Below are 14,165 nucleotides of genomic sequence, written 5' to 3'. Positions count from 1 at the left end.
GGCCCAGACTCCAGAGGCTGCGCGGACGGTTTCAAAGGCGGCGATGGCCACCACGTTCTCCTTCTGCATCGATGATGGTGGGGAGCGGTTGTATGGGAGACTGAGAGTGGGCGACGGTTCTCACCCTTTTTATGGTATGAACGGGTATTTTTCGCTAGGAAGATTGGGACTGTCGAGGCGGAGAGACAGGGGCTCTATATGTTCATATAATATTACCAACGCTTCGTGTTACCGGCCCCACGGATACATGTACACGTTGCTTCACAGTGCACCGCAGACACTCGTGCGATATTGCACCGTTCACACACGTATGGCACATGTGCACCCCGCCGGCCCTTTGTTTTGCTTAGTACTACCTCTGGTTACTTATATATACTCAGTTTTATCGTCGAGAGGAGGTGGTCAATATGGTTAGTGTGTATTCAAATTAGGCACAAATAATTCAAAAAAAAAACATCAAAAAATAGTGGCACCTTCGCATGGAGTCTTGTTATGTGACCTACCACCTATGCAAAATAAAAATATAGAGTAATGATTGTTTTTCTCAAAACCACTTCTCAAAATGAGCTGCTGATACGTGCATTTTAAATCATCAATATAGTGACATATATGATTATTTTTTAATGATATTTTCCATGATCCATCATATTTATGTCTTTTTAGTTGATTTATGGGACTTTCCTACAAAGTGCTCTTTATTGGTATTTAATTTCTGGGAGGCAGAAAACCTTCCTTTTCGTATTTTGCAGTTTCAGGGACTTTTTGGATGCCTAAAAAACAAAGGAAAAATATCTGATCAGTTTTCCATCAAGATAAAACTGTGGGACAAAGAAGCACGAGACGGGAGCCACGAGGGCCAAACGAGACCAGGTGCCCCCATTAGCTCAGCGCGACACCCATACCCGTTTGGGACTCGAGCATCGTCTTGACCCCTCCTTTTTACAGACGCCTATGTCTCGCCAGAAAACCTACCCCCTATTTTTCCCAAGATTTAGAAAGGCGGCAGCGGAGGCGAAAGTCCTCTCCTACACTGGGAGAGGGCAGATCCTGCAGCAACAGAGCTTGAGATGAGGGGGGAATCGACGCCATGTTTTTTTTTGAGCTAAAACAGTGGGTTAAAAACCCACTGCATTTTTTATTCTATATATATATATATATATATAAATCGATGCCATCTTCATCACCACTCCTCCTTGCCGTAGGGGGAGGCCTCTCCATCAATATCTCCATCACCACCATCTACATCCTCAAGAGATCCACTTCATCCCCATCATAGTTTGTGATTGATTGAACCCCATATATTGTTTAAGTGCTACTTGCATGTTTGTGATTGGCAACTTGTCTTTATTAGGTGGAGATATTATATTTTCATATTGTGTTGTTATCCATATGCATCTGATCCATTTCTTGTTTGGTACTTGTGAGTAGATCCCCATGTTCCCGAGGGCATATGATGAATTAAATATGATTTCCATATAATATTCAATAGTATTTGTTCAAAAAATTATCTCTTATGTGGTTCTATGATGGTTTTATGTGAATATCGACTGCATATTACTTCACCTATATGGGCTATAGGGCTGCACTTTGATATAATTATGAGATTTGGAAGGGATGGAATAACAGAAACCATCTTCCAATACTTTGTGTTGCATTAGAGGAGTTTATGTCGGGGACGGTGGGACATTTCTGTCTTAATGATTCCCATACTTCCTCATGAAAATGGCTCTAGGGCCCATCATAAGGGGTGTATTTTCTCATATCTATGATTGCACCAAATTTAGGATTCGCTTTAAAGGAATGCAACTTGACAAGATATTCACCATGTTTTGTAGAAATTTAAATACTAGGTAGTTTGTGCCGCCCTTGAGAATGGTTGTCACACACACACATACACACACACGCACCCACGCCCGCACGCACGCCCGCACGAACACGCACGCAAGCCCGCACGCACACGCATGAGCTTGTCCTCTTGCTGCATACAGGATTGGGCTTTCTCTCACCGAGAGCCCTTGTCTATATGTACCTTTTGTACTTTATTTTATTGCAACCTACAAACAGAAACACCAAAACAACTGCACCCTTTTATTGTTTTACTTGTCAACCCTACTAACTAATACCTTCAACTCTTCGTGGGTTGACAACCTTTCTTATTGAAAAGTACTAAAATTTATTTCCTACACTTGGGAGCCATCAGCTGCTAGCTACGAAGATGCATGGCGTTTGACTCAATCCCCCTTCCCAAAATCGGCACCCCAAAACATAATTTTGCTAAATGAGGTCATATTTGGCTCACTTTTGTATCTTTGAATTGCAAACAACTTAATGTAGACCAAGATGAATTTCTTTGTACAAAACACATATCTTCCATATTGTAAGTTCTATAAGTTTGAATTCCTTAGTCTATTTTCTACATTTGTGCCCTCGGTATCTTAGTTGTGCTCAGTTCCCCCCCCCCCCCCGGATGTAAACTTGTGCTCAGTTTTGCCCTCTCTCGTGTCTCAAACTCTCACAAAACTTAAACTTGTGCTCACCTTGGCTGTTGCGCTATGATTGGTCGAGTCCGTTGGACACGGATCGTGGCCACTCAGCGTTGATTCTCTATGATCTAAGGGGCATGATCATGGATGCACCCCCATATCTCTCTCTGCCCGAGGTACCTTAAAACAATTACAACGAACAAACGTCCATGTGAGCGCTCGGCAAAGAAAGAGGGGTCCACCTGTGTCAGCGGATTGTGGCTAGTGGGCCTCCCTCTCTCTCTCTCGTCCGTCGTGGCCACCCTAACATTAACATGTCCTAAATGTAATTTTTTTTATTTTGAATGTACAATTACTCAAAAAATATGCATTCTATAACTAGTTTGGTGTTACATTCTATAGTATAATCGAAAAATATGCTTAAAAATATGCATCCTATAATTTGTTTGGTGTTGCATTCTATACTATACTCGAAAATTTGTTTGGTGTTGAATTCTATTCTAGACTAAAAAAATATGCACTCTATTTTGAATGTAATTTGTTTTATTTTTCATTCTATGCTCACATTCTATACTTGTAAGAAATATGCATGGTGCTAGCCTGCTAGGTGTATTGTCCTGAATTTTCTTTCTTATATATACTAAACTTCTACATTCTATACTTGTAACAATCATGTGCTTGACATGATAAACCCACTTTATATTATATCAATTCATTAGAGTGAAGTGGCTTCTAATTCTCTAGAGTCATCACATGCATCCCTATATATTTACTACTTTTTATTTATTTCTATTCTCTAGTTTGAATGAAATGAGAACAAATGTCAACCCACTTGGTCTTCCTTGGACCAATGTTTTAGAAACACTAAGTGAGCAACATGATCAAATGCCACTTACTGCATGATACTTCATGGGCTCAGGTTGGTCGTGCAAATTTAGTTTTATCGGGCATGATCGATGCATTAACACCCCTTCTGGCAGCCACTTAGCCCTCTCTCCGTTGCTCACATTCGTCTCCAACACCGTCAAAGAAGAGTGGAGGTTGTCGTCGATGTCCACCACCGTTTCTCCTCTTCTTGGTACCGTCGAACGCGGCTTTTTCCTATCTATCTAACACACCTAGTCTCAGTTTTCTATGGTGCTTCACGGTAGTCGCTCGCATCTCGGTACCGTCGCCGCCCAAAAGCTAGCTACTTGAAGCCCTCCCGGAGGACTGTGCATTAGTAGAAAAAAGCCTACTGGTGGTGTGTGGATTTGGGCTTGAGTCGCGTGTGCCGACACGCGACTAGTACCTCGCAAGTGGTATCCGTTAGTAGTCGCGTGCTGTGGGGCATGCGACTATTATGCTACTTACCAGCCCCGTGCTGTGGGGCAGACACGCCTCGGCTTTATTTGAATGCACTAACCACCTTGCGCTCTTTTCATGTGCCACCACACTCCACTAGAACCCATATTTCCACACCAGAACGGAGAGATACTAGTTCTTTCTTCATTGCTCGCATTCGTCTCCGACACCATCACATAAGAGTGGAGGTTGCCGTCGATGTCCACCACTGTTTCTCATCTTCTTGGTACCATCGAACGCAGTCCTTTCTTATCTAACGCACCTGGTCTCGTTTCCTATGGTGTTTAGTGGTAGTCGCTCGCATCTCGATACTGTTGTAGGCCACTCATCTAATGGTTGTAGAGCTCTTTCTCAAGATCCCCTCGTACCCACATATGCACCGTTCCTACCTTTCATTGGTTGCAATGGCGTAACCGTCCGCTTATAAAGTGGCCCACTAGTCAGCTGGTAACGGTCAAATGCTTCAGGTGAGATATTGTGGATCAGAGATGTCACTACCGGACCCAGTACAACGCGACCCCACTTGCCAGCACGTTACCGTTGCGGTGAAGGAGTGACAGTCACGGTGACGGTCAAGGCCTTTGACCCGACGGCAACCCTCCGTGCGACCGTTTGTGAAAGTATGAGACAAGGGTTTGGGTAAAAGTGAGGAAAACTTCAGTGAAGCCAGAAAATTGAGTACAACTAACGATGGAGGGGCATGGAAAAAGAAATCCCATATTTTTTTTATAAAATTAACAATAGAATTTAATGCCAAGTGATATCCTGCACACACAAATTGTAAGATGTTTTATACATTTCAAATGTAGATTACATGCAGACTAAACTGTCTGAACACACACACTTAAATATGTTCAGATGCATACAATTCAGAAAAGGCTAGGCCATCTTATAATTTTAAACGGACAAGATAGGAGGAGAATGTAGCAATGTTATTAGGCACTTAAGCAATACCAGTTCAACAACATAAGTAACCATGCAATCGGGGCCCTTTCGGCCATGGATTTGCACTGTTAAGGAGAGCTAGCTAGTAACTCAAGGTTCAATCATCAGTCCTGACTCCTGAAGAGCTCGAGGCAGTGCTCCTGATCCAGGTTCCTGCTCCAAAACCTCTTGTAATACTCGTCGTAGGTGTAGCTCCGGTAGACGGGGTCCTCCCCGTCGCCGACGAGCTTCGGCGCGGGGCCGATGACCGCGCTGTTGCACGGGCACAGGAAAGATGCCACCGACAGGCGCTCCTGCTCCGCGTTCACCACTGCCCGGTGCCACACGCTCTTGTACGCGCCGTTGCTCAGCGCCTGCATGCACATGTTTGTGGGAATCAGTCAACACTTCAACGCAGCTGCATTAAGTTAGTTGCGGATGGTGACTCTGGGAGATTAATCACCTGTAGCTGGTCGCCTAGGTTGATGACCAGGGCGTTGGGGCGTGGGTGGACGGCGATCCACTTGGCGCCGTCCCTGAGGACCTGGAGGCCGGAGACGTGGGGATCCATGAGGAGGATGGTGAGGGCGTTGGGGTCCGTGTGCTTGGGCAGGCCGTACGTGAGGTCCGGCTCGGGGCACCGCGGGTAGTAGTTCACGGCCATGTGCTGCTCCTGCTCGCCCAGCACCTTCTCCACATACACCTCCTCCAGCCCCAGCCCCAGCGAGATCGCGCCCAGAAGCCGAAGCCCCAGCAGCCGGACTTCCCGGCAGTACACGCTGATGATCTCCCTGCATGTATCACGAGGGGAAATCGGGTCATGCATGTATGTTGTCAAGTCGCGGGTTTGACTACAGACTTGGAGCAAGCGAAGTTCGGCACTGTAATGGGGTCCTCGTTGGAACCATATATTTCTTCCATAGTTTTTCTGCACCCCCAAGCAAATTTAGGTTAGAAGTCTGTGCAGATCAGCACGTAGTATATGCATACTTATCTCAGCTTGGTCACTGATGACGACGAGTGAACTAACTAATGGATACAAGTGCCAAACTAGAATTAGCCTGGTGATGCCTATTGTCAATTTCTCACCCTTCAAAAGAGCGTATATGCTCCGTCTCGCGTAGACTAAACATGGAAGTCTAACGTGCGTGCCCCGAAGGTGTGCTGCACGTGCAAGAAGATCGATCGGCAGCTCCTTGGTGATGCTGATAAGAAGAAGCTCGATCGGGAGATAAACATTGCAAAGAATGCATATGCATGCATGCGACCAACTAGACAAGCTGACCTCACATCGTCTGTCTTCAAGAGACTAAGCTGACAAACATTTCACGTGGTCCAATAGACGGGCAAACCCAACACTTTGCAACCTCGACGCCTTCTTCTGTAATGCGGATTGGGATTTGACCTTTGATTCACACGTCCTCATGGCCCTATCCTCCTCCCTCTCCGACCACTGCCCCCTTCTGCTTGCGGATGATAGCGGTCCGCGACGGCCGCGAGTGTTCAGGTTTGAAAACTTCTGGTTGCGGATGCCTGGTTTCGATGGGGTGGTCCAACAGGCTTGGGCTGCTCCCTCCACTCACCTTGAGCCTTGCCAGCGCCTGTTCCACAAGCTCAGGACCACTGGGCGAGCCCTTGCCAAGTGGGGTCGTCACCTTTTCTCCAACACAAAGGTCATGTTGCATGCGGCTCTCTTGGTCATTCTGCATCTTGACATGGCTGAGGAGCATCGGAAGCTTTCGGTTGGGGAGATGGATCTAAGGGACAAACTCAAGAGGAAATCCGTGGCACTATCGGTCATTGAGAGGGCCAGGAAAAAGCAATGTGCTAGGCTGGCATGCATCAAGGAAGGCGACGCAAATACTAGATTCTTTCACCTTAGGGTGAATGCAAGGCGCCGGAAAAACCACATTCACAGATTAAGGGACAACAACAATGGTTGGGTTACTGAACATGCAGCCAAGGAACACATCATACACACCCATTTCAAATCGACCATTGCTCGCGGGCCACCAAGACAGTGTGATTTCAATTGGGATGTGATGCACTTCCAGGACTTGGATTTGCAAACCCTTGGGGATCCTTTTTCGGAGGAGGAGGTGAAGAGCGCTATCTTTAGCATGCCTAGCGACAAGGCCCCGGGGCCGGATGGCTTCACTTTCGCTTTCTTCAAGCGATCCTGGGACATCATTAAGGCCGACATCATGGAGGTGGTGCACGCTTTTGGCACCATGCATGCGGACAACTTCCATTGGCTCAACTCCGCAAACATTGTGTTGATTCCAAAGAAAGAGGGTGCGGACGTGATTACCGACTATCGGCCGATTAGCTTGATCCACTCCATCGCCAAGATCATAGCCAAAATGCTCGCGCTTAGACTCTCCCCGCACATGGATGACTTGGTCTCCAATGCCCAGAGTGCGTTTATCAAGAAGAGAAGCATCCATGACAACTTCCTCTACGTCAAAAACTATGCTACAAGACTACATAAAAACAGGACTCCGGCGCTCCTCTTCAAACTCGACATTCGCAAGGCCTTCGACTCTGTTAGATGGGAATACGTTGTTGATCTCCTCCAGCGTAGAGGTTTTCCTAGCACGTTTCGCAATTGGGTGGTTGCCCTCCTCAAGACCTCCACCTCCAGAGTTCTCCTGAACGGGATTGCTGGTGACCCTATCGGCCATGGCCGTGGCCTACGCCAAGGGGATCCTTTGTCACCCCTGTTGCTCGTCCTCGCCATTGACCCCTTATCGCAGATCCTAGACATTGCCACCGATCATGGGCTGCTACATAAGCTCCGGGGCCGAGGCGCCAGAGTCAGGACTTCCCTTTATGCGGACGATGCGGCAGTTTTCGTTGCTCCCATTAAGGAGGACATCCAAAACCTAGCGTCCATTCTTCAGAGGTTCGGGGAGGTCACGGGCCTTTGCACCAACTTCCAGAAGAGCTCGGTGGTTCCCATACGCTGCACCGATCTTGACCTTGATGATACCTTGGGGGGAATTCCGGCGGTCAGGGCGTCCTTCCCTCTCACATACCTGGGTTTGCCGCTATCAGTGTGGTGCCTCAAGAGGAGAGACATGCAGCAACTGGAGGACAAATGCGCAAGCAGGTTACCCACTTGGAGCGGGAAGCTCATCACCACGGCCGGTCGGACGGCCCTTGTTAGGTCTGTCATCACCTCGCAAGCCATCTACTACCTCACGCCTCTCGCCATCCCCGCCGGTACTCTCAAGTTTGTCAACAAGATTCAACGTGCCTTCCTTTGGGCCGCTAAAGAAACCACCACCGGGGCGAAGTGCAAAGTTAATTGGGAGAAGGTGTGCCGGCCCAAGAGGCTGGGTGGGCTCGGAGTGCTGCATCTGGACAAGTTCGCGACGGCCCTTCGCCTGCGTTGGCCGTGGCTTGAGTGGAAGGACCCATCCAAGATTTGGGTTGGCTCCGGCAACCCGTGCTCGGACTATGACATGGACCTTTTCTACTCCGCGACCACAATCAACCTTGGGAATGGTAAAAAGACGCCTTTTTGGCAAGCGCCGTGGCTTCAGGGGAGAAAGCCTATTGACATTGCACCCCTAATTTTCGGCTCGTCCAAGAGAAAGAACTGGAAAGTCGCCCAAGCTCTCCACAATGATGCTTGGGTGAGCAAAATTGACTTGGAGGGCACCTTCACCATCGACCATATGGCGCAGTTCATCGACCTTTGGACCCTCATCTCCACCATCCATCTTGATCCGGATGTTGATGACGACATTGTGTGGAGGCTCACGGCTAATGGCCATTATTCCGCCAAATCGGCCTATGAGTTGCAATTTTTGGGCTCGCTGCTATCTCCTATGAACAAGCTGATTTGGAAGGTTTGGGCCCCCCCAAAGGTGAAGTTCTTTGCATGGCTCCTATACCAAAACAGGATTTGGACGGCTGATCGCCTCGCCAAGCGTGGATGGCCAAACTGCGGGCTGTGCCCCCTTTGTAAACAGTGCACCGAAACTCATGATCACCTCTTCGTCCATTGCCGCTACACCACCCGCCTTTGGGGCTTCGTCAAGGATTGGATGGGCACCAATGCGATCACCCCCTTACAATGGGCAAATCATGACATCCACTCTTGGTGGGACTCCATGACGGGGGGGCATGTGCCTAATCGGAAGGCCATGGCCTCGGTGGCGCTTCTCGTGTCCTGGGAGCTGTGGAACGAGCGCAACGCTAGGGTCTTCAACGCCAAAAGTGCTCCGCCGCAGGTAGTCTTCGATAAGATTAGGAAAGAAGCACACCTTTGGATGTTAGCGGGTGCCAAAAGGTTGGGCAACATGATGCCGCGAGAGTGATTGTTGTATCCCCGGACTTTGTGTCCGTTTGTTTTCTTTTCCTTTTCGCATGATCTCTCATGTAAAACTCCTTCTTAATTAATAGATTGGGGCAAAGCTTTTGCCCCCGTTTCAAAAAAAAAAAAAAACAAAGTTGTGAAAGGAAAAAATGCATAGAAAGCATACCCTAGGGGCGTGGAGTTTATCCGTAGACATCCCCTTAACGACAGGTCCCACGGCGCTACACGTGCTCACTTGGCTCATTTAGTTTAGTCACAGTGAAGCGTAACATATACTCTAAAAGTGATGTTTTTGTTCTTCGGTGCATATGCTCTTTTTATTGAATTCCATCTTTGATATATTTCGAAATATCAGAAAATTCAATCGAAAAATCACTCATACATCTTCACATGCTAAGTCTTTGCATGAAAAACCGACTTGTTATTTGGCTGTGTAAAAAAACAAATTTTGATGCTAAAAATAAGGCTTTTTTTGGACAGGTTTCATCTTTGTACATCGATCACAAAAATTATGGATTTTCGTGAAACTGTATGAATCCACAAACATTGTTTAGATATACATGTGTGATAGTTCGAAATATATTATTTGGGTGGAGGAGCATACGCACCTAGGCCGCATATGACGCTAGTTTATGTTACTATTAATACTGTAGTGCATAGTAACAAGAGAAGTATTAAAGATGGGACAAGGTGTTTCTCCACCCGGATATATATGCACCGTTTATTTAAAATGTATTTTGAACACATTTTAAAATGTTAAAAAATACAAAAAAATCGTGTATATCTTGACATGTTACATGCTTATAAAGTTATTTCAGCAAAATCCGGCATATTTTGTGCCCTGTGAAAAAAAACAAATTTTTGGTGCTAAAATAGTCTATTTCCCGAGACATTTTTTTTGTCTTTTTACACAAGGCACAAAAAATTATCGGTTTATTGTGAAACTCCATGTGCACACATAGAACATGTTCCTCTACATGCAAAAAAAATTCCTAAATATTTTAACTTTTTCAAACATGTGGTGTACATACCGGGTGCATATGCACCCGAGATCAGTTTTGAGTTTCGTTTAAAGATGACCATACTTATTAGTTTATAGACTTTGTGATGTTATGGTAACATATATAGCTACTCCAACAATCACAAAGACATGACATGTTACCAAAATGTTTAATTGTTACTGCATGTAATTACACAAATTAATCCCATTATGGTTAGTCTTAATTAGTGTACGCACCAGTTTCGGCATCTAGAAAAATTAAGTACAGTCTGGAGATGATCGCATGCAAGGCAAAGTGGCGCAAGTACCCTAGGTACCACAGCGGTAGCTAGCTAAGTAGCTAGTAACATGACACGCACATGCTCGTATGGGCACACTCATTCTGTACTAGATATCGGCGATTTACTGAGGTTTGGAACGGATGCGTGTCATCTTCATCACAGGCGTATCTGGCCCGAGGGCTAGCTGAAGATCTGAAAGTTCGTATGGCTCACGAGGAGAATATAAGAAAAGACTGATTTGGCAACACCGGCCGGTTCAATGTTCCTCGATAAGCTTCTAGAGTTGCTATATGTATTCTACACAACATGACGACATGATACCCACAGGCTTATCTAGAAGATAAGATTTGCTCGTGATATGGGTCTCGTCCTGTCTATGTTTCGGTGTATATGGAATAGTAGTCGCAGAGATTTAGATATCTAGATTCTTAAACTATTACTACTTGGTACCGTCCAGTTCATTCTAGGTTCCTCCAGCGTCCAATTAGTCATTTTAATTAGTCTCTTCTTCAGCATGTTGGTACGTACACGTACACCTACTTTTTGTTGTAATACCAACCATTCTAGCTTCTTTCAGCGCATGCAATTTTCCCGGAGGAGATATGCTGCTTATTTCTCATTGGTTATTACGTACTTAGTTTCTTTGCAAATTAGTCAAGAGTATAATGTTCCTCTTATCAAAAACATCAGATAAGTGCAAATGCATGCATGGTTGCGATTTTCTGTTACAAGTTTGCCAGTTTGTTATATGTAGCATTCTAGCTTAAGTTTCAGCTAGTTACATATTGTCTTCTTTGTGTCTACATGGACACGCCAAAGCTTGTGTTCTGATTGATGGCCAGACTCGTTGAGCTAAAGGAACAACGAAATCACCGAAGATGGCTAACTAGTAACTAGCATCATAACAACACGTACCACTTAAAATTAAATTCCTTCATAGTGTGGCCCTGTGGGACAATAGTATTTGAACTATCTGTTTTACTTTATCTTCAATTAGCCGACAAGATAATTCGAATAATGGCCTAAAAAGTGGTGTTCATGTAGACACAAAGAAGACAATATGTACTATGTAGGACTCATTGCAGTTGACGTCAATATGCTCACTAATTTTTTTATCCGTCTCTAAACTAGGAACAATTTTCTAATACAATGTTTCAAAAGATAAAGTAAAAAAAGTGATAGATAAAAACAAAATAAAGATAATCACTCATAACGAAAACCACTAGAAAATGAAGTGCAGCGGGAACTCCTAGGACACCACATAGCCGAGCAAAGAAGTTGCACTAGTATGCTTGCTCCACAAAGGACACTACCTACCCAGTCTAGTCGAATAAGTATGCATTGTAATTATTATAAAGTTGTTGGTTTCTATATTTGCATGTTCGCAATTTTTTTACCTCTTGTGAATATGTTCTCTTTGTCGAAGAAAATGAATGGAAAATTATTTATTGTCCTGCATATATACAGGCGAACCTAACGAATGTGATATTCCTCGAGGTAATAAATACACCCTCACTACTAAATACAAGATATTTTGAGATTTAACGTCATATATTTATGAACATAGGTAGTAACTTTTTCTGAATTGGTGCTAAGAACCATCAGATTTATTCACCGAGGTTCAAAGTGCAAAGGGATGATAATATCCTCATTAATTGTACATCAGCTGAGATATTAGTTACACCCTTAACTTCTCATTTTGTAGTACAATTCACTAACCTTAGCAAGTTACTCAGGTTCCTCTAACACGACATTTACAGTGAGGACAATACATGCATGTTTTTTGGAAGATCTATGCAATGTTGGTAGTATCTTAATTAGCAACAATTACAAGAGATCAAGCTCAACATTTTATTTTCTAATCACACTTTTTGTAAGCTTTATTTTCTTATTATACACTTTGTATGCTCTATTTTCTTATCATACACTTTGTATTCTCGTACATGAGTTTAATGTTATTCATGCCAAAAACCTCCCTTGGTTTTCAGTAGATGGATCTCAACATTTTATCACCTTCTCATCGGTCGGACATAAATGTTATGAGTAATTTTGTGGCCATTGGGATCCTATAAAGTACAGTAATATATCACCAATAGCACTTGTATATTTAATTATACGATGGTTGAGTTCTTTCTAGATATAATTTTAATAATCTACACCAATTTCACATTATAAAAGCATGCAACCATTGTAATTATGGTGTGAATATGTATTATATTTGGTTCTTTTGGGCTGTCCATTTTTTGTTTTCAAACTTTATTTTGTCTGTCGAACTTTCACTATACTTCATGTGCACTAGTTGCATGTTTCTATAATGTACACCATGTGTATAATGTGCATACTTCTTTATTTAGTATTATATATTTGATATTGGTAATTTGCTTTGGTTTTCAAAAACCTTCTTTTGTCGGTTACAGTTTAAGTATACACAAGACAAACTTTGAAAATGTGCAATTTGTTTTTTTATAGTGTGCAAACATTTTTTTCTGTATTGCGATATATTTTCAAACAAAACTTCCTTTTATTTTGGTCGATTAATTTCTTACATGTATTTAATCGACTTGGGAGAATGAAATTTCCTGTCGCCGGAGCCTTAATTTTATTGGATAGACATGTACACGTGGAATATATGCTTGACCTGCCCAAAGGTTACTTCCAAAATTAGTCATGTGCAATCAGGCTCCGTATTTCATTATATATACTTAGTCTTGATCGATCAAAGGAGGCAACGACTATGAACAAGAGTTAGCTAGTGCTTACTTGAAAGTTTCAGGATGTGACGGCCAGTCTGGCACGAACTCCTCCAAGGGGTGGCAATGAAGGCGCAGATAGTCCCGCCAGTTGTGCACCGTCTCCTTGCGGACGTTGAAGCTGGTGGAAAGCCTTATCTTCTTGGATGGCTCGTCTGAGTAGAGTTTGGCCTTCTCCTCTGGGGGGAGCCGGAAGAACTCCAGGCCCACGGCCATCACCTTCTCCAGCAACTCCTCTGATATCCCATGGTTTATGACCTAGAAGAAATTGGCACATCGTTCTAACCTCATTATTTGTTATGCACCTGCTTGAGCATCAATTAGAGAAAGCGCGAAGAACACAGCCCTAGCTAAGCTGCAACGTCTCAAATCGGCGAGGCATGTCTGAGCAAGCTGGGAAAGCCTTGGAGACGTAAGCTAGCTAACCACATATGATATGTAGTGCGGGGTAAGACAAGAGGGGGACCTGGAAGAAGCCGTAGGTACGGCAAGCCTGATCGATCTCGGCGATCACGCGATGCCTATCCGGCGAGGCGAGGTCGATGAGGGGGATGTTGGTGTCAGTCCTCACATCGGCGAGCCGTGGCCGGTCGTGCTCGGGGCGGGCGTAACCCTCCGGGAGGCTGTCGCGGTAGGCGACCGTGGACAGAAGCTGGTTCGCCATGCCCAAGCGTCGCCGAGCTGAGGCACGCTCTGGCGATAAGCGGACAAGCGGAGCGAGGGGATCGCGCGAGAGAGTACTTGATAACTTGAAGACTACTTGGTGAGCGCCTGCTGTGGCACGCGTCTTTGCGTTGACGCGCGCGGTGACCGGGACGGTATAGTCCGAGCTCTGCCCGAACGTCACGTTGGTGTCTAACCTGGCCTACTGGCCCATTCCCAAAAGTAGGCCCATCCAACATACGGGGTATCAAGTCTTTCTACCCCACCCAAAAGATGGTGCAACCCTGGCGCATGTGTCACCGTAGAGCTGTCTCTTTGTCGTGTCCAACTTATGAAAAGGAGACTTGCACGTTGTAGACGTGACAGGACTCATAGCACGTCAGCAACTCAAAG

At 44.9% G+C, this 14,165-nt stretch overlaps 1 protein-coding gene across 1 annotated transcript; it reads right to left on the bottom strand.

Annotated features, from left to right (window-relative positions):
* Positions 1-4,876: 4,876 nt before the first annotated feature.
* LOC124678151 (flavanone 3-dioxygenase 2-like) lies at positions 4,877-13,773 on the bottom strand. Its single transcript, XM_047214072.1, has 4 exons — positions 13,576-13,773; positions 13,120-13,367; positions 5,215-5,542; positions 4,877-5,125 (listed from the first exon to the last, which is right to left on the bottom strand). Exons 1-4 carry the CDS (start codon positions 13,771-13,773, stop codon positions 4,877-4,879), a joined length of 1,023 nt encoding a protein of 340 aa, XP_047070028.1.
* Positions 13,774-14,165: the final 392 nt, after the last annotated feature.

The sequence above is a fragment of the Lolium rigidum genome, chromosome 7 (genome assembly GCF_022539505.1).
Source record: "Lolium rigidum isolate FL_2022 chromosome 7, APGP_CSIRO_Lrig_0.1, whole genome shotgun sequence".
Taxonomy (NCBI): Eukaryota; Viridiplantae; Streptophyta; class Magnoliopsida; order Poales; family Poaceae; genus Lolium; species Lolium rigidum.
Note: the sequence above shows the minus strand (reverse complement) of the source record. Positions and strands in the feature narration are given on the sequence as shown.

Bases quoted from the DNA above. Each gene is read 5' to 3' on its own strand.
- LOC124678151 (XM_047214072.1), bottom strand. From the start codon at position 13,773: ATGGCGAACCAGCTTCTGTCCACGGTCGCCTACCGCGACAGCCTCCCG. The intron at 5,543-13,119 runs GTAAGCACTAGC...TGATACATGCAG, and splicing joins TCACATCCTGAAACTTTCAA to GGAGATCATCAGCGTGTACT. The intron at 5,126-5,214 runs GTGATTAATCTC...ATGTGCATGCAG, and splicing joins ACCTAGGCGACCAGCTACAG to GCGCTGAGCAACGGCGCGTA.